Source organism: Arvicola amphibius, chromosome 7, assembly GCF_903992535.2.
Source record: "Arvicola amphibius chromosome 7, mArvAmp1.2, whole genome shotgun sequence".
Lineage (NCBI taxonomy): Eukaryota > Metazoa > Chordata > Mammalia > Rodentia > Cricetidae > Arvicola > Arvicola amphibius.
Window position 1 is genome coordinate 17,507,104 of NC_052053.1, and position 22,584 is coordinate 17,529,687.

At 39.7% G+C, this 22,584-nt stretch overlaps 1 protein-coding gene across 11 annotated transcripts in view; it reads left to right on the top strand.

Annotated features, from left to right (window-relative positions):
* LOC119818474 (sodium channel protein type 1 subunit alpha) overlaps positions 1-14,506 on the top strand; it is a 78,524-nt gene extending 64,018 nt beyond the window's left edge. For 9 of the 11 annotated variants that reach the window (XM_038335869.1, XM_038335870.1, XM_038335875.1 and 6 more), the window contains exons 22-26: positions 957-1,010; positions 2,604-2,741; positions 5,785-5,889; positions 7,925-8,195; positions 11,199-14,506. In XM_038335869.1, the coding sequence (XP_038191797.1) occupies positions 957-1,010; positions 2,604-2,741; positions 5,785-5,889; positions 7,925-8,195; positions 11,199-12,376 (1,746 nt within the window). In that variant the 3' untranslated portion in view covers positions 12,377-14,506. The remainder of the gene's footprint in view (positions 1-956; positions 1,011-2,603; positions 2,742-5,784; positions 5,890-7,924; positions 8,196-11,198) is intronic. The other 2 variants (XM_038335874.1, XM_038335879.1) reach the window with 1 other exon arrangement.
* Positions 14,507-22,584: the final 8,078 nt, after the last annotated feature.

The window sequence follows — 22,584 nt, forward strand, 5'->3', positions numbered from 1 at the left end:
AGCGTGCTCTGCTCTACATAAGCAAGTCTTTAAGGGCCACTTCACACTAGGCCATACAGAATCACCTCTCACCTCTCTGTTGATTAGTAATTCCACTGAAATGGTTCCTCAAATCAATTATTTCTGGCTCCTGTATGAAGATTATGATAGACAAGTTCTATAATTGACCTCAGCCACTGGCATATTCTCCATCTCTCTGCTTTATCTGAAAGAAAATATTTCTGTGTTCTGGCTAACATGCATTCCTCTCACGTCATCCACCACTCCATGAAGGTCAAGGACTTAAAAACAAGGATACCTCAAAAAAAAAATCATGCTAGGCTTCCTCACTGACTAAGGAATAGGTATGCATTTCAGGGCCTTTGGGCTCAAAATCTATGTTCTAAGACACATAGCAAATGACCGTAAGGCATTAGAGTAGGGATGCCTCTTCAGTATGCAAATGACAGTGTCTGTCCTTCTCTTTCCCATGTCTCTTATTTATATTAACTCATTCTCTTCAAGGATTACACAACAGAGAGTGAATGTAGGATTGTTTCTGAAATTTTCTTTAAAAGATGGTTGCAGCTTTTTATATAAAACCATATGATTTTTAGAGTGTTAAAGTAAAGAACAACCTTAAATGTTGTCAGTTTGGTCACCTGGAAGACAGATTTCTGCAGAAGATCCTCAGACCTAGTTTGTAATTGCTGCATATATTGCCAATTCTACTTACATTTCTAGGGCTTTGTACCAAAGTATGATAGCATGTTAAGCTTGAAACTTACTTTAGAGCTGGTTATAAGATAGAAAGATGTGTGGTCACCTGGTTCTCTTTCTGTCTTTGTTCAAAATCCCTGTAAAATTTGTTTCAAAATGACTTTAAAATACTTCTTTAAAATGTACAGTAAGAATATTTAATAAGTATGAATTCTGAATTTTAACCCAAAGTAAGACATGGCTGTCCTTTCTAACAGGCCACATTTAAGGGCTGGATGGATATCATGTATGCCGCAGTTGACTCCAGAAATGTAAGTATTCCTTATAGCTTACTTCTTCTGGAAATATTGATCAGGTGCCTAGATCAGCTCAATAATTAGTCAGGTGAACTGACTCTATTTTAGCTAAAATATTCAGGAAAAAACATTTGCACTCGAGAACAGCAAATGCTGTATTGAGTTTAACCAAAAAACTGAAGGGAAAGAAGAGAAAAACTCGACTCATTCATTTAATAGCCATGAGAATGCTCTCTAGTATCTATATTTGATGTAAAGGAGCAAGCAGAAAAAGTATATGATTGTCATCAACAGCTGAAACGTGCAGGCAGCCTCCAGGGAGACCTGGAAAGCTGAAGACACAGGTGGAGATCCCTTAGACACATCAGTCTTTTCAAGTCTGCTCTACATTAGTAGCATCCATGAATTGACTGGAGCCTGTAAAAAATGCTTTTAGCAATTCTACTTTATTTGGTTACACACGTTTTCTTCCAGACGTACATTCAAACCTCAGGCTTCCTCTAAGATTGATCTCTAAACTGTAAAATTTAGAGTTTTCTTCCTCCCTGTTACTTTTTTCTCTTGTTCTTGTTTCATTTTTTTCCCTTGGTAGCCCAGACACCTAGGTCACGATGTCGACATATATAATCTTGAAACCCTCCTGATCTCCCTGGGTACTTTTTGATCACATCTGGAGTTAAGTCATTTCACTTCATTACAACGACTTCCCCTTACTTGGTCGATCGATTTTAACTCTGTTGTCTTTCAAAAGAGACAATGCGTTAGGAATCTACGTATAGTAAATCTTGATTCTTTTGTTGTGCAACGAGGAACAGGTCTGTCTATGTCTATTTTTATAACAATAAGCCTGAGAGTTGGTTATCAATGGAGGATTATAGAAAATGAAATGTTCAGCCTGTCTATTCGATCTAAAACTTTTGTGACTGTGGTAATGGTAGTGCAAGATGCCAGCCTCCAACTGAATAATCCTGCTCTTTTACTGGCTATATAGATCCATACACAAATGAATCAGCACTCTAAATATATTCTCTATCTATTTATAAGAGCTACTTTTTTCACTAACAATTTTCTTTGGTTGTTTTGAAGACAGGGTGTTACATTGCAACTCAGGCTTGTCAAATACTCATGGCAAGTCTCCAGCCTCATCCTCCCAAGTGCTTGGGTTGTGCAGACATGAGACACCACACGGAACTCACTAATATTTTCAAATTACTCAAAGTTAGCTAACTTAAAAATTGCCAAGTTTAAGGCATACTCTCCAAATGACAAAATATTCATCATATATAAAGTTATATAAATAGTTTTAGAATGCCATATTACATTACTTTTTATACCAAAACTTTTTAGTGCCCAGTTTCAGAGGTTCTTCTTTTCTTTTTTTTTTTTTTTTTTTTTTTTTTTTTTTTTGGTTTTTGGTTTTTCGAGACAGGGATTCTCTGTAGCTTTGGAGCCTGTCCTGGAGGTTCTTCTTTTCTTTAGAGGCAGTTCATATGGGAAGAAAATCTACTGATTGATTACTGGGGATATAATCTACTATATGGAAAAGCACCAATGTGCTTCCCACTTTAAAGCTGCTCTAGCAGTTAACAAAATGCTCTCCTCTGGCAGGTGGAGCTGCAGCCTAAGTATGAGGAAAGTCTGTACATGTATCTCTACTTCGTCATCTTCATCATCTTTGGGTCCTTCTTCACCCTGAACCTGTTCATTGGTGTCATCATAGACAATTTCAACCAGCAGAAGAAGAAGATGAGTATTTTTAAAATATTTCTAACATACTGACATGGAGGAGATAACATAGAATTTGAATTTTAATCAAGATGAGATCTTGAATTCAGAAACAAATTAGCTTATGACTTTTTCCATATGGCTTATCCATAACAACACATTCTCCTTTACAATGTATTTGAAGCTAAAGCGTCACTAGAGACTGGAAAAGCATGTGGAAAGGTAGATAAAAGGAGGTTTGGTTTGATCAGTGAATATTGTATGCAATATACATGTAAATATCCATCAAAACTTAAAATATTTAGAATTTTCACAAGAAATGAAGTTCAGTATACATATATACATATATAAATATATATTATATACTCTTTTCTATTGCTTTTATAGTTTGTACTTCTTTTTCTGGTTATTTAACTCAAAGCAATCGTTTCTAGTTTTAATTTGGAGAATATTTTTCTATTATCATTTATAAGGCTTATTTGACTCTTATAATTGTGTATACACATTAAAGATGCCATGCAAATAAATATTGTCAGTCAAGAGTTCGTATTTCATATTTCTCTGCTCAAACTGTTTCCATGAATATTCTCCTTATTGAACTGCTTCTCATTTGTTTTCTGTTTTGTTTTGTTTTCTTCTGAGAGTCTCACTCTATACCCCAAGCTGGCCTGACATCACTATATAGCACTCATTAGCCTAAAACCAGTGACAGTCCTCCTGCATCAGTCCCAAAACGCTGGGATTCTAGGCACACATCACTTTGCCTGACCTGGAAATATTCCACATGCATGCATGTGTGCATGGGGTGTGCATATGTTGTATGTATGTTTGCTCATGTGAGTGTGTGCAAGCTTTTGTGAAGTTGAATGTACCTATGCATATAAAGGCCAGTGGTAGACATAGTGATCTACTTCAATTGCTACCCACCAGAACCTTTAAGACAGGATCCCTCACTGAACCTGCAGGTCATCAGCTCAGCTAGGTGGCCGGAGAGGGAGCCCAATGGGTTCGCCGATCTCCACATTCCTAGCACCATGATTATGAGCACATGTTGCCATGCCCACTTTAACACAGGTGTTTGACATCTGAGCCAAGATACTCATGCCTCCGTGTAAAGCATTTACCACTTAGGCCCACTCTGATATACTTTTTTTTTAAATTACAGTTCTTTATTCATGAGAGTAGGGTGTGCAGTGTGTGGTAGTCAGCAGACAACATGCAGAAGCTGGTCCCCTCCTCCTGGGTCCCAAGGTTTAAAGCCAGGTGGTTAGTCTTGGCAGCAAATGCCTGGATACACTGAACCATTGTCCCAGCCCTGAAATACTTTTTCTTTAATTTTTAAAACAATCTTATTTTACCTATTAATCCCAGTTCCCTCTCCCTCCCCCACCCTGCCTTCTGGCCTTCCCCCCTCCCCACCCGCATCTAGTCCTTAGAGAACATGAGGCCTCCTATGGTGAGTCAACAAAGTCTTCACATCACTTGAGGCAGGACCAAGACCCTTCCCCCTATTTCTAGGCTAAGTAAGGTATCCCTCCATAGGGAATGGGCTCAAAAAAAAAAGTTTATACTCTAGAGATAAATTTTGTTTTCACTGCTAGTAACAACACAAACTGCCCAAGTTGCCCAATTTCAGAGGGTCTATTTTAGTCCTATACAGGTTTCTCAGTTGTCAGTGAAGCTGTTTGTGTGGGTTTCCCCATCATGGTCTTGACCCCTTTGCTCATATTATCATTCCTTCCTCTCTATGGCTGGACTCAAGGAGCTTGGCCCAGTGCTTAGTTGTGTATTTCTGCATCTGCTTCCACCATTTACTGGATGAAGGTTCTATGATAATAATTAAGGTGATCATCAGTCTGATTACAGGGGAAGGGCAGTTAAGGCTCACTTCCCACTATTGCTTTTGGTGGTACACACCAGTAGGATTTGCTGAAGGAGGCAGAGGCAGAAGGAACACGAGTTCAAGGCCAGCCTGGGATAAATACTTTCTAATATATAATTTTAAATGCTCCTTTTTTGGCAACGTTTTCTCAGTATCATATGCATTTATCATAACTTGGTTAATTTTGTTGTTTCTAGTCTTAATGACTTGTCAATTTTTCCCATAAAATATTTGAGTGTTTAAATCTTTTCTTACAATAAATTTGCAGAGGGAAATATTTTGCCTCCTTGGAGTCATGCATTCAGTCAACTGTATAAACTCTATGACCATGACCTTGTTCCAGCTTGCTCACTGACATCAAACATTCTCTTAGTTTTTAATAGTTGGTATTTACTAGATAAAAGCCAAATTAACTTTAACTTTTGTATGTTTTATGGCTAATAGATTTGAGTGCATTTAAGTGCTTCACAGCCAAATAGGTCTTTATGTCCCACTACTTCATAGTATTTATTGAGTCTATTTACTCATCGATACCGAGGATTTTTACACTACAAAGCATTGCTGTTGTCAATGCTGATAGTATCCTATTTCTAGCAGCTTCCTCTGCTCCATTTGCACTTCTCAGCTGCTGTCCAGTCCTCTGGGCCTCCTCTCCTGTCCCACACCTGTCATTCTGATGAGCACTCATCTCTGAGCTCCTCCAGGCTTCTTTTGCCCCTCTCCTAGAATTCTTGACAGAATTAAGGAGATTGTAAGTTAAGAAGATGTGTGCACACACGCATGTGTGTATGTGTGTGTGTGTATGTGTGTGTGTGTTCAATTCTTCCTACATCTGAATAGGAAAATCATTGTATCATTGTATTACATCAAAAAGGGGATGTGTTTAAGTTAAGGGACTAAATATGTAGTGTCCCAGTGAGCCAAGATTTACTGCTCATGTATATGGTCTTGAGTAACTACTTAAGAGTTTCTGTGCTTTTTCTCTCAATATAATAATAATGGCCATTTTGAATTATCTTAAGAAATAAATGTAATTTCAATCACCATGACATACTTTTAATTTTTCAGCTTCAAAAATCACAGGAAAAGTCATGCTAATTTCTTTAAATTTCTTGTTATAATATTGACAAATATGTAGGAATGGATATGGTTTTAACCAGTTTTGATTTTTCTTTTCTATACTTTGGAGGTCAAGACATCTTTATGACTGAAGAACAGAAGAAATATTATAATGCGATGAAAAAATTAGGATCAAAAAAGCCACAAAAGCCCATCCCTCGACCAGGAGTAAGAAAGAGTGAATGACAATCCTATAAGACAGCATTGAATGTGTTTTGTTATACAAAGGGAGTCAACTACTATTTCCAGCGGAAAAATTTGTACTTCTTGAACATCATTAACTTATGTCTTTCTGAAGTCTGTTGGGTTTTTGTTTGTTCATTTGGTTGGTTGGTTGGTTTTTCAAGATAGGGTTTTTCTGTAGCATTTGGAGCCTGTCCTGGAACTAGCTCTTATAGACGAGGCTGGCCTCAAACTCACTGAGACCTGCCTGCCTCTGCCTCCCGAGTGCTGGAATTAAAGGCATGAGCCACCGACACCCGGGTCTAATAGATTTTTTGACACCAAAAAAAAAAAAAAAAGAATATACATGAAATGCAAGTTCACCTTCAAATGACTTAAAACTATACAACTAGAATCCCAACTATATAGCCAAATGACCCAGGGAGTGTGATCTGCACACTTGTGTTTTTACCATAGCTGTTGTGCAATGATGAGGAACACATAAACATTGGGAGGGACTAGCATCCATTGGGCTTTTTTAGATTAAGAGGTAGACAAAATGTTCACTGGCATATCATCTCCAATGTAATTGTTGCTCAATTAGTAGAAATATTGAAGCATTTTGGAGGAGGTAAGAATTCTAGTATCTAATATATTTATATATGGCTAAAATGTTGCCAATTACTGATGTCGGAATGATTACAATTTGTGATAATAAATAACTATTCTCATATTTCCAAGATGACTTCAACAAACTATAATAAAAGAGTGTTTACCCTATCATAGTGATTTTCATGGCAGTAATCTTTAAACTGAAAATATTTCCAAGGATGAATCAGAGAACAAAACATTAGGAAATATTCCTATTTTGTTAGCTGAGTGCCACGCACTGCGCCCCCGTGTCTACATTCAGTGCGCTGGCACCCAGTTACCGAGCTTTGGGCAAGGGGCAGGAGGTTAAAATACACAGACACACAGACAGAGAGACAGCGACACTTGGGGAATTCATCCTTGAATTCCCCAAGAATGCCCCCTTTATTGTGTTCAGGGGCAGATTATATAGAGATAGCCATGCCCCAGCCAAACCCACCAGAAACCACTCTGCCATCAGAACTCGTGAAGGTCTCGTGCTCAGAACAGCTGTAGGCACTCAGATCAGGGGATTACAAGAAATTCAAGATCTGGGGTCTCACTGCTCCCAACAGCTGAGAATTTCTTTCTTAATGAGAAAATTTTTGCATTGAGACTTAGCACTGCACAGAGAAATGACTCAAGTATGTGCCTCAAAATTTATGATAATAAAATATCCTTAGGCTCCTTCAATTTCCCAGAGGAAGAAACAGGCAATGGTCCGCAGGTTTGAAAGCAGCCGACTGAGGGTCGGGACCACATATCAGTAGCCAAGTTCGCATGTTCATCTTGCAGTAGCACAACAAGGAATGCCTTTCTAGTCTGATACTCTCCATGGAGACCCATCCTTGGATGGTCTATATAATCAGGGGCAGATTATATATAAGAGCCGCTTGCAGGGAACAGATTAATGTTGCCAAGGTGGGGTATAAATGTATGCTGTTTCAGATGTGTCCTTGAAGTCACGTGGTCCCGTTGACAATCCTCTAGGAAGAAAGCAAATCTAATATTAATATTTACTGCATGTTTTTAAATGGTCACGTGGTCCAGCCGATCCTTGGAAAGTGCTGCAGCCAGAGCAGCTGGCGTTTGGTAACACCAAATCAAATGGGCTCTTCCTACATTCCTGTGACCTTGATGTGTGGAAATTCAGGGTGTTTCTATTTAGAGATTACAGAGAGAAGCCCTTCAGCAAGGGATTTGATATTCTCAAGAATATACATGGTTTAAAACAATTTAAGTAACTAGATGTAAAAGTGTACTACAGCGTTTATCATAAAGATTGGTGCCAATAGGTAGGTAGGTACCATGTATAATACTAGAAACGAAGTCAATAGAGGAAGTAGTTAACATACATGCATGTCTACCAGGAAGATCTCCCATGGCTGAAAGTATTTGTGTTTCTCCGCAGAACAAATTTCAAGGAATGGTGTTTGACTTTGTGACCAGACAAGTGTTTGACATCAGTATCATGATTCTCATCTGTTTGAACATGGTCACCATGATGGTGGAGACGGATGACCAGAGCGATTACGTGACTAGCATTTTGGCACGCATCAACCTGGTGTTCATCGTGCTGTTCACTGGCGAGTGCGTGCTGAAGCTCATCTCCCTCCGCCATTATTATTTCACCATTGGGTGGAATATTTTTGATTTCGTGGTGGTCATTCTCTCCATCGTAGGTAAGATGTGCAAAGACTGCCAAACTCATCCTGATAAAGGTGCAAGCTTGAACAACAAATTTGGAACAGAGGTCATCTCACTATTCAAAGTGAAAATGTTGATAGGTTTTATCAAGCTGTATTTATTTTTCTTCCAAAGTTAGGCTCCTAGAACATACCATTATTTATTTTTTTCCATTGTATCTATTTGATACATTATTTATTTGTCAATTAGTAAAATCTCCTTTACTGAGGTAGATTTTATTATGTAGATCTGTGCTATGGACCAAAACATAAATGGCATTTTAAGTGACTGAGACTGAATACTCTATACACTATTGAGAGCACCAGCATTCAACCTGTGGGATGTGACCCCTTTGAGGTCAAATGACCCTTTAACAGAGGTCATCTAAGACCATCAGAAAATACAGCTATTTATGATATGATTCATAACAGAAGCAAAATTACAGTTAGGAAATAGCAACAAAAGTAATTTGGTTAATATAAATAGTTAATATAAATAAATGGTTGGGGTCACCACAACATGAGGAACTGCGCTAAAGGGTCGCAGCATTAGGAAGGCTGAGAACCACTAATGTAGATAATTCTGATGAGAGGGGAACTACAAATCTGGTCTGGTGGTCGGGAAGGACATTACATTAGACATGCAGCTGTGGGGTCAATGGCACACAGGGTGGAACATGCTTGCAATGGGCAAAGGAAATAAAAGAGAAGAGGGATTAAAAAGTAAGCGTTAATAAAGACAAACGGTAATTCACTATGATTGCTAAATGAAAGCTTTCAATATTTCTAGAAGGAAACTGGCAGCATAGGGCATCTCCCACTTAGTCATATCTTTCCAATTGTGTAATATATAAGGGTCTCTTGAAGGTAGCTCATTCCACTGCATGTACAAATAATGCTGTATAGAAGTGAAGAAGTCCCTATATAGGCCCCAAATATTCCTTTTTAATTAAAGCAAGGTCACTGCAACATTTTAACCATAAGATTCTCTGTTGGAAAGGATTTTTGTGTTATTACCTATTCTGACAGGCTGTACATCTTAAATCTCACTTATATGTAGTCTTTAATTCCAACACAAATCAGTAGATACAATCATGTAACTAGAATATTCAGAAAGAGAAACACAGAGATAGAAACAGAAACAGAGAAGGCTGACAAGAGAATGAGGCCTTTATACTTTAAGGCATTTTGGGTTTATTATTTGGTTTGTTGATTTTTTTTTTCTTTTTATTTTGTATATGTGCTCTCGTGTGTGTGTGTGTGTGTGTGTGTGTGTGTGTGTGTGTGTGTGTTACTCTTTAGTGGAGTCTTTATTTAAAAAGAATGGGAAGGGGTTCAGAAATGTCCAAGACTGTAAAGAACTCGTTGTGTATGCTTAAGAACTGGAGGTAAGATCCCTAGTAGCCATATAAATTCTTGTCAAGTGTGATAGCTTACCTATAACTTCAACACTCTGAGGACTCTTAGTTGCCCCAAATAACATACCAGAGAGCTTTGTATTCAACTGAGAGACCCTGTCTCAATAAATAAAGTAGAAAGCAATCAAGGAGACTCTGAATGTCAAGACACATACACACACACACACACACACACACACACACACACTCGAGAACAAGCATACACATATGCGTACCATGTAAACAGACATATGCCAAAAAAACAGAATCACAGGGAGAAAGGAGCTCTAAAATTTAAAGACTTGAGATGCTACAGGAGACCAAAGGAGCATTATCCTTGGAGCATGTTGTAAGTGTACAAGCACATGCATAAACGATTCCGTAAGAGTATTGTGCTACTGGGTTTTGATCCTACCGCATATACTGGCTTTTGGGGAGCCTAGTCTGTTTAGATGCGCACCTTCCTGGACCTAGATGGAGTGGGTTGGACCTTGGACTTCCCGCAGGGCACGGAACCCTGACTGCTCCTTGGACTGGAAAGGGAGGGGGAGGGGAGTTAAAGGAGGGGGAGGGAAATGGGAGGTGGGGAAGAGGCAGAAATTTTTAATAATAATAATAATAATAATATAAAAAAGAGTATTGTGCTAGAGACTCAAGGAAGCATCAAGTTTATAGGAAGAGGAAAACAGCATTAAACACTCCAATATTTTTGGTTGATGAGGTGAGAAGAGGAAAGTCATATTCAACAAATTTAGAGAAACTCATCATATCCATATGCACTTGTACTTCCATCTTTAGCTGTTGATACTGGAGCAAACTTCAGCATTTATTTCTGATGAGATTTCAGGTTATCTATGGCATATTAACACCTCTGAAAACATAATACTATGGTTCTTATCTTTTAATTTTCTCTGAGTTAAAATTAATATTGATTTATGCTATACATCATATAATTCTATATACATTCAGTCTTCCCTATCTATGAATTTGGTTTGCACAAATTCAGAGGTCAAAATTATGTTTAAGAACCCTGCAGCTCTAGCCGGGCGATGGTGGCGCACGCCTTTAATCCCAGCACTCGGGAGGCAGAGGCAGGCAGATCTCTGTGAGTTCGAGACCAGCCTGGTCTACAAGAGCTAGTTCCAGGACAGGCTCCAAAGCCACAGAGAAACCCTGTCTCGTAAAACCAAAAAAAAAAAAAAAAAAAAAAGAACCCTGCAGCTCTACTGACCATACATAGACATTGCTTTTATTTCCTTTAAAATGAACGCCGCAACTCATTTTCTGATGTTTATGTTATTAAATACGATAAATAGATTAAGAGTAATTTAAAACCTTCAGAAGGGTGTGTATAGGTTATATGCAAATGTGATGCCCTATGATATAAAAGAATATAAAAGAATGTTGATATTCTAGAGAGGGGAGGTGCTTCCTGGGACAAGTCTGCTGAAAATACTGGAAGATAATTGTATTATCTGTGTACGATGCCTAATATTGCACAGTTGAATCTCAATGTTCTGAACTTGACTTTGGAACTTTAATAAATCAAATATTTTAATGGATGACTTCTTCACTGATTGAAATTCTAATTATTTTTCTACAGGCATGTTTCTGGCCGAGCTGATAGAGAAGTACTTTGTGTCCCCTACCCTCTTCCGAGTCATCCGACTGGCCAGGATCGGCCGAATCCTACGCCTGATCAAAGGCGCCAAGGGCATCCGCACCCTGCTCTTCGCTCTGATGATGTCCCTTCCCGCGCTGTTCAACATCGGCCTCCTGCTTTTCCTGGTCATGTTCATCTACGCCATCTTTGGGATGTCCAACTTTGCCTATGTTAAGAGGGAAGTCGGAATTGATGACATGTTCAACTTTGAGACTTTTGGCAACAGCATGATCTGCCTGTTCCAAATCACCACCTCGGCAGGCTGGGACGGACTGCTGGCCCCCATCCTCAACAGCAAACCCCCTGACTGTGACCCTAATAAAGTTAACCCTGGAAGCTCGGTGAAGGGGGATTGTGGGAACCCCTCTGTGGGGATTTTCTTTTTTGTCAGCTACATCATCATATCCTTCCTGGTTGTGGTGAACATGTACATCGCTGTCATCCTGGAGAACTTCAGCGTCGCCACAGAAGAAAGCGCAGAGCCCCTGAGTGAGGACGACTTTGAGATGTTCTATGAGGTCTGGGAGAAGTTCGACCCCGACGCCACTCAGTTCATGGAATTTGAGAAATTATCTCAGTTTGCAGCTGCGCTTGAACCGCCCCTCAATTTGCCACAACCAAACAAACTGCAGCTCATCGCCATGGATCTGCCCATGGTGAGCGGAGACCGCATCCACTGCCTGGACATCCTATTTGCTTTTACAAAGCGTGTCTTGGGGGAGAGTGGAGAGATGGATGCCCTTCGAGTCCAGATGGAAGAGCGGTTCATGGCCTCCAACCCCTCTAAGGTCTCCTATCAGCCAATCACTACTACTTTGAAACGCAAACAAGAAGAGGTGTCTGCCGTTATCATTCAGCGTGCTTATAGGCGCCACCTTTTGAAGCGAACGGTCAAACAAGCTTCATTCACGTACAATAAGAACAAGCTCAAAGGTGGGGCTAGTCTTCTTGTAAAAGAAGACATGATCATTGACAGGATAAACGAAAACTCTATTACAGAGAAAACTGACCTCACAATGTCCACTGCAGCTTGTCCACCCTCCTACGATCGGGTGACAAAGCCAATCGTGGAAAAACATGAGCAGGAAGGAAAAGATGAAAAAGCCAAAGGGAAATAAACAAACCAACAACAAAATAATAATAATAATAATAAATTGGGTGACAAATTGTTTACAGCCTGTGAAGGTGAAGTCAAAAGGACTCCTTTAGGAGGTCAATGCCAAACCGACTGTTTTTACACATATTTACTTAAGGTCAGTGCCTAATAAGACAGTGACCCCCTTGTCGGCAAACTCTGTGACTTGTGTGTAAAGGGGAGACGACCTTGGCAGGCGGTTACTGTTCTCACTACCAGCTGACACTGCTGAAGACAGAGACAATGGCTATGCAGACTGTAGGGACCAGTCTAAAAGGGGCGGAGAGCTATAATTTGGGGGTTAACGGGAAACACTCTAGTGTAGTAACTGTATCCACCATTTGCATTTCAACTGCCAGATTTGTCACGTTTTTTACAAGCTCAGTTAGTGGATTCATCTTTTTTTCTTTTTTAAATCCATGTGTCCTTTGTTACATGTGACTAATTTTGTAAACACGAAGTTTCTGTTGGGAAATAGACTAAAGGGACTCTTTTCCAGGTGTGTCACCTGGAGTTATGGCCCTCCTGTCTGCACAAAGGTGTGGTTTTGCACGGGGTGGTGGTGGGGGGGGGGCATGCTGCACCTTAAAATTATGCAGGAGGAAAGGTCAAAGGACAGCAGAGATAGTTCTTCAACAGTTCCATATCATCTGTGTTCCTGAGGGGGTGCGCGGGGTGCACACCGTAGTGATCATCAGATTATGGGCTCTGTTCGTCCAGTTCTGTCAAGTCTAGCCCTTAGTCCAAGGAGACTTTTCAGGATAGGTCATTAAGTCTTAGTGGGTGCACACTTCATTCAAACGTCTGGAACCACGCTATGTTTCTGTTCATTGTCTCTTAAAAGTCTCTCACTACTGAGTATGACACCCTGCCCCCACCCCTAGCAGAGTGAGCTGACCAAGCGAACCCTTTATCAATTTCCGCTTAATCCTGCACTTTGTTTAGCCATCTTCAGCTCTCAGCGAGGTTGACACTGTACGTGTTAATGAGATGCTATTTATCATGTAAATAGTCATTTTACTCTGTGGTGCACGTTTGAGCAAACGAATAGTGACCTAAGCACAGCATTTATTGCATCAAATATGTACCACATGAAATGTAGCGTGCAAGCTTTCCACAGGTAATCTACCGTATTCTGTACCATTATAGATAGTGTGGATGCTGCCAGTGCATGTTGATATTACCATGTTGCGGTATCTAGTTTCTCCCACCACTCAGAATCTCCTTCATGAGAAACCATAGACCAGTGGCTAAGTCAAGGAAACTGTTCAGCAGATTTCATTTCTTTAAGTCATTAAGCAATAGTTTGCAGCACTTTAACGACGTTTGGGTTCTTTTTAAATCTTCCGTGGGTAACATTCAGTGTATAGACAGACTGTACATACATGTTTGAAAAAGAAAAACACAACAACACTGCTTAACCTGTTAAAACCTGTTTAGAATTTTATAAGCGAATATAAATACTGTACAAAGTCACTTTCTTTTATTTTTCAGCATTATGTACATATGAAGAGGAAATTATCTTCGGGTTGATTTCACGATCACTTTTCTTACTTTCTATCCATAGCAGTTTTTCATGGAAGATCTTTGCTAACTAAGAAATGAAAACACGCCAGGGTAGCGGTAGATCTCTGTCTTTTTATTACATTTTTTTTTCATTTCACAATTTTAAGGGGCAAACTACATCTACCACTCCACATCCAAATTAGGATTTGCAATTGGAAAAGGGTATCACATTTAATTTACAGTTATTGTCGTGTCTGTGCTAACTGCTGATTGTAGCGCTTACCTACCTCTGTCCTTAACCCCCAATTGCTGTTTAATTATTTTTCTTTGCTTTGGAAACACAGTTCTCTAGATTGTTCTAAATATCAATGTGAGCTTCCTAATTTCTTTTCCTAAAAAACAGACAGTATTACACTTACATAGTCAACCACATCAACATATTTTGTGTTTCTTACAGAAGCAGACCATAGGCACCTCTTTTCTTAAAAATATTTAGACAAACTGTATTCATGAACTGCATGTGGGAAAATGCTACTATTATCCAAAATGTTGCTAATCACAATGAAAAAAATGTGCAGAACTAATAAAAATTAACTTTTTTATTTTATTGTTTGCCCGGTTACTTTTTGTTAGCAGAATTTTATAACAACATGAAGATGCTTTGATGTATGGTGGGGAGAGTTACACACATGCGAGCACGCGCGCACACACACACACACACACTTGCTGTATGGAACAGAAAACTTGGAGTAAAAATGGGACTTTCTAGAATGTGCCCCTCCCCCAAGCAGCCAGCAGCTAGAAGCAACAAGATGTGATCTTGGTGGGAACAAAGAGCCCGTGCTAAGACATGAACTGGTATTCATAGAGGGGAAAGTTATGCGATCCAATACATTGAGGATGACCTCTTGAGATACAAAAGGAAGCCTTGAAAGCACCTTTTAAAAACCCAAAGTTGCTAGGAGTGGGCTACTATGCTCCTCCAGAAGCTCCCTGCACCCTCTCTGTGTTTCCCCTGAGAAAGAAGACATCTGTATCACGTGTGTATGTTCCTCTGCCCCTTAGCTTCCAATCGGCTGGCCAATGGGAAACCAGTGCCGGACATCAGTATGAAAAGCATGCGAGAGAAACATTTAACTGCCTGTTCCTTCCTTGCAGGCCTTACCCACTGAGGGTCAGAGTGCCCCATCTTACAACCAAAGCAACTTCCTGTGGAGCTGAATAATCCTTCTCTCGCTTTCCTGGATCTGGAGGTGCTTCCTTATTCCTTATGACTTTCCCCCAGAAGGTTTTGACACCCTTGTAAATGATTTCTCTACAAAAAGCCTCTCATTGCCTTATTTTAACATGCCATGTGTCTCCTTCCAGGCTGATACAAAATGACAAAACAGCTCCTCAAAGTTAACAGGAAGCAATGGCTTCCCTCAGCTTGGCTTGAAGACTTTATGTAACTGATTGAGAGAAACACAATATGGTCATGAATTCACAGACATTGTCTTAGTTAGGGTTTTATTGTTGTGAAGAGACACCATGACCACAGCAACTCTTATCAAGAAAAACGTTTAATTGGGGCTGGCTTACAGTTCAGAGATTTGTTCATTATCATCAAGGTAGAAAGCACGGTGGCATGTGGGCAGACAAGAGTTGCAAAGGAACTGAGTGTTCTACATCTGGATCCACAGCCCACAGAAAGAAATGGAGACATTGGCCTGACTTTAACATCTGAGACCTCCAAACCCTCCTCCTTCCCCTCCCCCCACCAAGGATACACCTCCTCCAACAAGACCACACCTCCCAATAGTGCCAATCCCTTTGAGCCAAGCATTCAAACACACAAGTCTATGGAAGCCATTCCTACTCAAACTACCACAGACGTGGAGAGGTTATTAGAGTGGTTGAGGTAACAAAACTGACCAGCAGAATTATCTGCATCTCTGAGGAAAGAAAAAGCTTCATTTAACTCCAGCATTTTACCTTCTTAGTCATAAAACAAGAAAGGGGAACAATAGGTTTGACCAGAAAAGCAGGAGTGGAGTGATGCCCAATGCATTTTCCATCTTTCTATGTCCTACTTAACATGTTTATTTGTGGTACATCATCCAAATCAATAGGGAATTCCCATTCAGAAGTGACTGAAAAGAATGCTCTACTTCCAGGAAATGACAATGAGCTTCTACCAGGTCTCATCAGTAAATTTCCACATACCAAGAAGAAACAGTGAAACATACGCCTACAAATCGCCCTACTTTGGTACAGATTTTCATAATATACGCTGTGTCAAAAAGTACTTGGGGGCCTGGAGAGATGGTTTAGGGCTTAAGAATACCAGCTACTCTTCCACAGGATCTGGATTCAATTCCCAGCATCCACATGGGACTTCACAGCCATCTGTAACTCTAGCTCTGTGGAATTTGATACCCTCTTCTGCCCTCCATTTGCATGAGGCATGAGCGTGGTACATTGGCATACCGGAAAAATCACTCAAACACTTACAATAAAAAAATTTAAAGTAATTGATGTACAGAGATTTATGAGGTCTTGTCAATAGGATAGAAAAAGACCTAGAATATTCGTGTCATAGGCCAAATCTGAAGCAAGCTAAGTACCTGAATACAACTAAAAGAACACAACACCAGAAATAAATGGTACCAATTTATGTAATGGATTTACTTATATAAATAAGTAGGGAAAAGGGAAAACATCTTCCTTATAGTAGGACTTTAGTGAACAAAAGCAGAGGAAGGAAGAGTCAGAAACTGCCGTGAAACAACCATTACAATTAACTTACACAAGAACTCTCAAAGAATTCTGGGACTTGTGCATAAGAGTTTGGAGAGGAGCAAGATCTTTTTTTAACTTTTTTATTATTAAAACAATCATTTCTCATTTTACATAACTATCCCAGTTCCCATTCCCACCTCTCTTCCCTCTTCCCCCACCTTCCCTCCACACCAGCCCCCCATCCACTCCTCAGAGTCAGCTGTATCTGTGGGTGTCCCCATTATGGTCTTGACTCTTTGCTCATATTATCACAAAAAGCAGAAATCTTATATTGCTGCAAACTATCTCTTCTTTATTAATTAAAAGTTTTTAAATAGAAAATTAGCAATGGATAAACTAGGCAGATACAACCATGAAAAGCATTATCAGTAAGGAGACCAAATGATCCTATCTCTTGTTGAGTTACCCCAAGAAGGTCACATTACTTCTAAGTCACCATTGGGATTTCATAACCATCGTATAAGCGTTCGCAAAGTAAAATCAAAGACATTCTATTAAAGAAGTGAGTTTACACTTAAAATGTCAGTGTCACAGAAAAAAAAAAAACAAGGAACTGCTTGAAGATGAAGGGTTATGCAAGCCAAACACCATGAGGTAATAGACTAGGAAATAGTAGAAATAAAAATTGTTGTTGGTAATGCTGGTTAAATTTAAGTATGAACCACCAATTAGCTATTGAGACTGTAATGTCTTAATTTTTAAGGCTAGTATAGCTATCACAAATTTAAAAAATAGAAACTACATTATCCTTGCATCTTTCCTCTCCCCTTTCTCTCTCATAATTCACCTGCCTTTCCTCTCACTTTCATTGTTTCCCCCACTTCCCTCTTGCTTCGTTGCCCTCCACCTTTTGCAGTGAAAATCCTTCTCCCCAGCCATGACACACTAGCTTGGCCGTGTCTCCTGTACATCTTCACTCTTTCCCTTGACTGATCCTTTTCCATCTGTCTTTGGACTTTCTAAGTATGAATTCTTGGTTTAGAAAAGAAATAACTCTAGTTGACCCTATTCATCTTTACACTCCCTCCCATCTTTTAAATAGAAAACTGGGGTCCATACTTATCCCTTCTGCTGCTTAAAATTAAAAGAAAAAGATGAGAGATTTTTGTCTGGGAATCATCTTGTTGATATAATCACTTAAAAATTGTCAAAAGTTAGGCTACCTATCAGGATGTCTGTATTATGATGCTGTTAGCATGAGGTAAAGAGCTGGAAAGAACAATGTGTGGACACAGGAACAAAGATGACTGACGTATGAGTGGAGGCTGTGTGGTCATGGTTTCTCACGTGGGTGATGACATCCCTCCTATTTGGTGTTGACTTAGAAATGATGAGTGGTGAGCTGGAGAAATAGCTTAGTGGTCCAGCACTCGCTTATAAAATAGAATCATCCCGGCAGATCCAAATGTTAGCTGTAGAAGAGACAGTGCCGTTTTGATTTCTCAGTTCTTTAACCTGCATTTGTGACGATATGCAGGCAGAAAACTTCTTAGTAATACTGCAAAGGGAACTATAACCTTAATGATAAATACCTCATGCAAATACTGCTATAGAAAAATGAATTTTCCCACCACATGTTAATGAATTCGTTTCTCACCTTGAAGCTGCCATTGTGAGTATAAGTAAAAGTTATAGAAAGGAGAGAAAAAGGGGAGGGGAAAGGTGCAAGAATAATGTAGTATAGTGTTACCGGAAAACATTAATACCCAAGTGTTATCTTCCTCCATTGAGTTATTGGCGATACATTTGAAGTCAGGCAATTTGACTGCGGTAGCAGACAGTTTAATATATCCTGAAGTGAAAATGAATACTGCCAGGAGCTGAGAGACAGGCAGGGGTCTGATGATAGAAGGTCTTGACTGTATTGTATGGGCTCTGCATTTAAAAGCACACATTTAAAAGCTAAACTGCTAATGCAATGCTAAACTGGGTTCTTCTAAAGAAAGCTTTTTTCTTTTTCATGTTTGGTGTTTGATTCCTGTTCTACCAGTTTAAAGGCAGGCAAATTTAATTATCTGTGTTCCGTCTTAATGGGATATGGAACTTTTTGAGAACTTGATGATCATGATCATTCCCATCTTGCTTTAAATTGTGACCCTTATTATCTTTTAGGAAACCAGAGTACCTTAGGTTTCTTTCCACATCTCATTTGTTTTTGCCTTATAGACTTTTCTCCTTAGAATTATATTGCAGTCAGTATTGGTCATTTTGCTGAGCTGGTGCTGTAATTTCAACTGTCTACTGGTGTTTTGTGCTAATACATTCAGCTGTCGTGTTCAATTTAGCAAGTCTGACACCAATTTCTTCCCATTCTGTCCCTCTCAGTCACTAAAGAAACTATCCAGGAGCTGACAAAGTGGCTTTGAGGGTAAAGACGCTTGCTGCCAAACCTAATAGCTTGAGTTCCATTTCCAGGTCCCATAGTGTCCCGCAGCCTCCTTTTGATTGCCATGGTTCATGTATACACAAACACACATGCATATAAATACAATCACACACACTCACAGAAACACACACATACAAATACACGGCCGCCAACAACAACAACTAGCTAAATAAATAAAACAAAAATGAAAACAGCAGGAAGTAAACCTGATTTCCTAACTTCTGTTATTGAGTTACTGGTCTAGTTCACAAAGACAAAAAAGAAAAGGATAAATTTGTAAATTACAGCATTGAAGGAATAGATGTGCAGCTCAAAGCAAGGCTACATGGCAACTTCTGATCCGGGTTCTGCTGAATAAAAGAGGGAGGAAATGCTTAACAGAAAAAAAATAAGGAATCATGGCCAAAAGTTCCAGCTGTACAAAGCTACTCATTCACTGAATGGCTTCTAAAGCTCCCTTAATGTCTCTCTGGTTCAGTTTTACCATCTGCAGATATCAATAACTTATTCTCATGAAGACAAAATAACTCAGTGCAAGTGTTCCTTATAGATAACTGGCTCCAGACAGCCAGTCATTATGGTAGCTATGTTCAATCAGACCCCAAACTGAGAAGCAGCCTGGTACAGTGGCAGCATTTGCAGCAGGTCTGTGAATGCAATGGAGGAGGTCAGGAACAAGCAGGTTCTAACCTTACGAGAGAGAGAGAGAGAGAGAGAGAGAGAGAGAGAGAGAGAGAGAGAGAGAGAGAGAGAGAGAAACACAATGGAAGTTTCTTGGGGAGTAAATAAATATAGTCAGGAAGGACTAAGACATAAGCTTGAGTAACTTCTCTTTTAGGGTTCCATGGTTTGTTTTCCTGTGTGGAAGAAGTTTGGTTGACCTAAGAAAATGGATACTCAGAGGTAATGAGTAGTGCCTAAGACATTGTATACTGCGGCAAAAAGGAGTCAAGCTTGTGAGACCAATTATCTCAAAAGAAATGGCATTAAATATTGCTGTTTCTAGATAAATAGAAATAGGAGAAATAGAGGTGGTGAGGAACCTGGTAACAAAAAATATTAACAAAAAGTAAGTACTTTGTATTTCATTTGCATTTCTCATTTATAAAGTCTCAATGACTAGTATAGAAACATATAATAAAATATACCACAAAAATGTTTGTAGACTTGTTTATTTAAACACATGGAAGATTTTTCTTCAATTTCTTCAGCACTCCTCTTAATAGATAAAGCAGGTCTACTTTTCAAGGATAAGTAATGTTATTTAAGACTGAAAAACAAGTTTCCAGTGCATTCTTTGAGAATTTATGAGCATGCCTTGAGAAGGGAGACAGTACTAATGACCATACCAACACAGCATGAGCTGGGGCTAGCCTGGGCAGATCACGGCATGAGCTGGGGCTAGCCTGGGCAGAACACGGCATGAGCTGGGGCTAGCCTGGGCAGATCAGGATAGATGTCTGGTTTCTTCATCTTCTCCATACCTCAACTCTCAGTAGGCCTTGAAGAGTGTGACTTGCAATTCATACGTACACTCCTATTGGCCTCTGCCTCCTCTCTGACAGAAAAATACAGACACCTGTTGCCTAGCAACCATCGACCGTCTCGTGAATGAGAAAAAATGGTAATTTGCTAGCCTTGCTATAAACAATTCTTTGAAAAAGTATTTAGCTGAGGGTATGGGCTCAAACCTGGAATCCCATCCCTCAGGGGGCAGAAGCAGGAACTTTAAAGTGAGTTTGAGGAAAGCTGGGCCTACATAGTGAGTTACCACCTGGGCTGCAGAGTAAGATTTTCCTCAGCAGAGTGGGACTGGCCTGGAGAATCTGACACACTCTTCCTGTTTCCGTCGGTGCCGAGCACATAACCAGTGCACACACGCAGGCTCTCTCACTCATGCGTATGCAGTAAAGAAAGAAAGAATTGTAAAGCTACGCAGCCATCTGAGGTCTTTTTCTTTTCTTACAAACTGTATCTGAGGTCCATCATTATATGCAGCGTGTGCAAAATAAAAATACATCGAAAAAGTTCCAATGGAAATATACTTATATATACACATATGTACGTACATACGAATGTTGAAAAGAACATATTACTATTACCTGCAAAGAAACAAATATAGATGTAAGTAAATGCATAGATATAGACATATATATATATATATGGATGTTTTTTCAAGTCATTAGTTCAAAAGTAATTTTTAATTTTTTTTTGAACTTAAGAAGTCTATAATACTCTATTCTCTTTTATGTTGGAGCCCCTAAGCTGGACATACTAAATTTATTCTTATGGAAGGAACTGGAGCTGTTTTCCTCATTCTAATCTGCATTATTAATGGCCATCTTTCATCAGGGATGGGGAGCAATGCCTTATTCAGCAGTATTCCTTGCAGTCATAGAAAAAATTCTAAAAGCAAATATACAGTGCCTTTGATTCATTCTTTGCTGTAACTGTATTCAGTTACACTACCTTAGGGAAAGTAGTTACGGGGCTACATTGCCTGATAACTTGAAACAGATGAAATGCTAGAACACAGGATATTACGGTAAGGTAGGAATGCTAGAACACAGGATATTACGGTAAGGTAGGAATGGTGAATAGGGAATGGATAACACGACTTGGGGAAAATGGTTGACGTACTCAGAAACAAAGAATTCATCTTTAACTTACAGACAGCAGCGACTTCTTATATGTCACACGCTATAACACGTAACAAAAAACTCACTGGGCATTAACTGTATAAAATTTAGTGTGAGCGTAGGCAGTGTGCCTTATAACACTCTGCCACTCCCCTTTCTCCACATCAGAACCTAAATATTTCCATGGCCTTATCCTTGAACCACACTTTAAATCTACACATCAGCGTCATGGTGGGTACCGCGTCTCCAGGCCTACTGTATAACATCAGCCACCTCTCAGCATCTTTAACTCTTCCTTTTATAAAGATATACCAGGGCATTCATTTAAAATAAAGTCCCAACCCTTATCTCAAATCAGAATCCCCAAGAAAAGGCTATACCTGTGTATTGCGCATGTGCACCGAGCCTTGCTGCCTGTTCCAGTGAGGTAGAAGAACATTTTATAGGAAGCTCTTCTCAGAGTCTGTGATCAGACATGTCAGACTAACTCCACTTTTGGAGTATTTAGCCCCACAAGTGTCAAAGCTCTCAGCGACTCATCATGGTTGACTGCAGGACATAGTCAACACAACATACCGAGGAAGCTGTGGCACCACTGAAGCACAGATTACCTCAGGACAGACGGATACACGCGCTTAGACTTCCCAGTAAGAGCAGAGTAAACACGACATTGCTTCCTCTCAGTGAGTACAACCTAACCTTACCGAAAGGACCCATGTTGTAACAGCAGGAACATGACGAACTTTTACAGGGCTTTGGGAAAATTGGGGAAAGATGTCTGCTTGGCTCTGGGAGAAGTGGTTAAGCACGGGAACAAAGGAATCTACACCAGGAACAAATTCCGGACATCTGGGCTGTTCTGAAGAGCCTGTGGACACT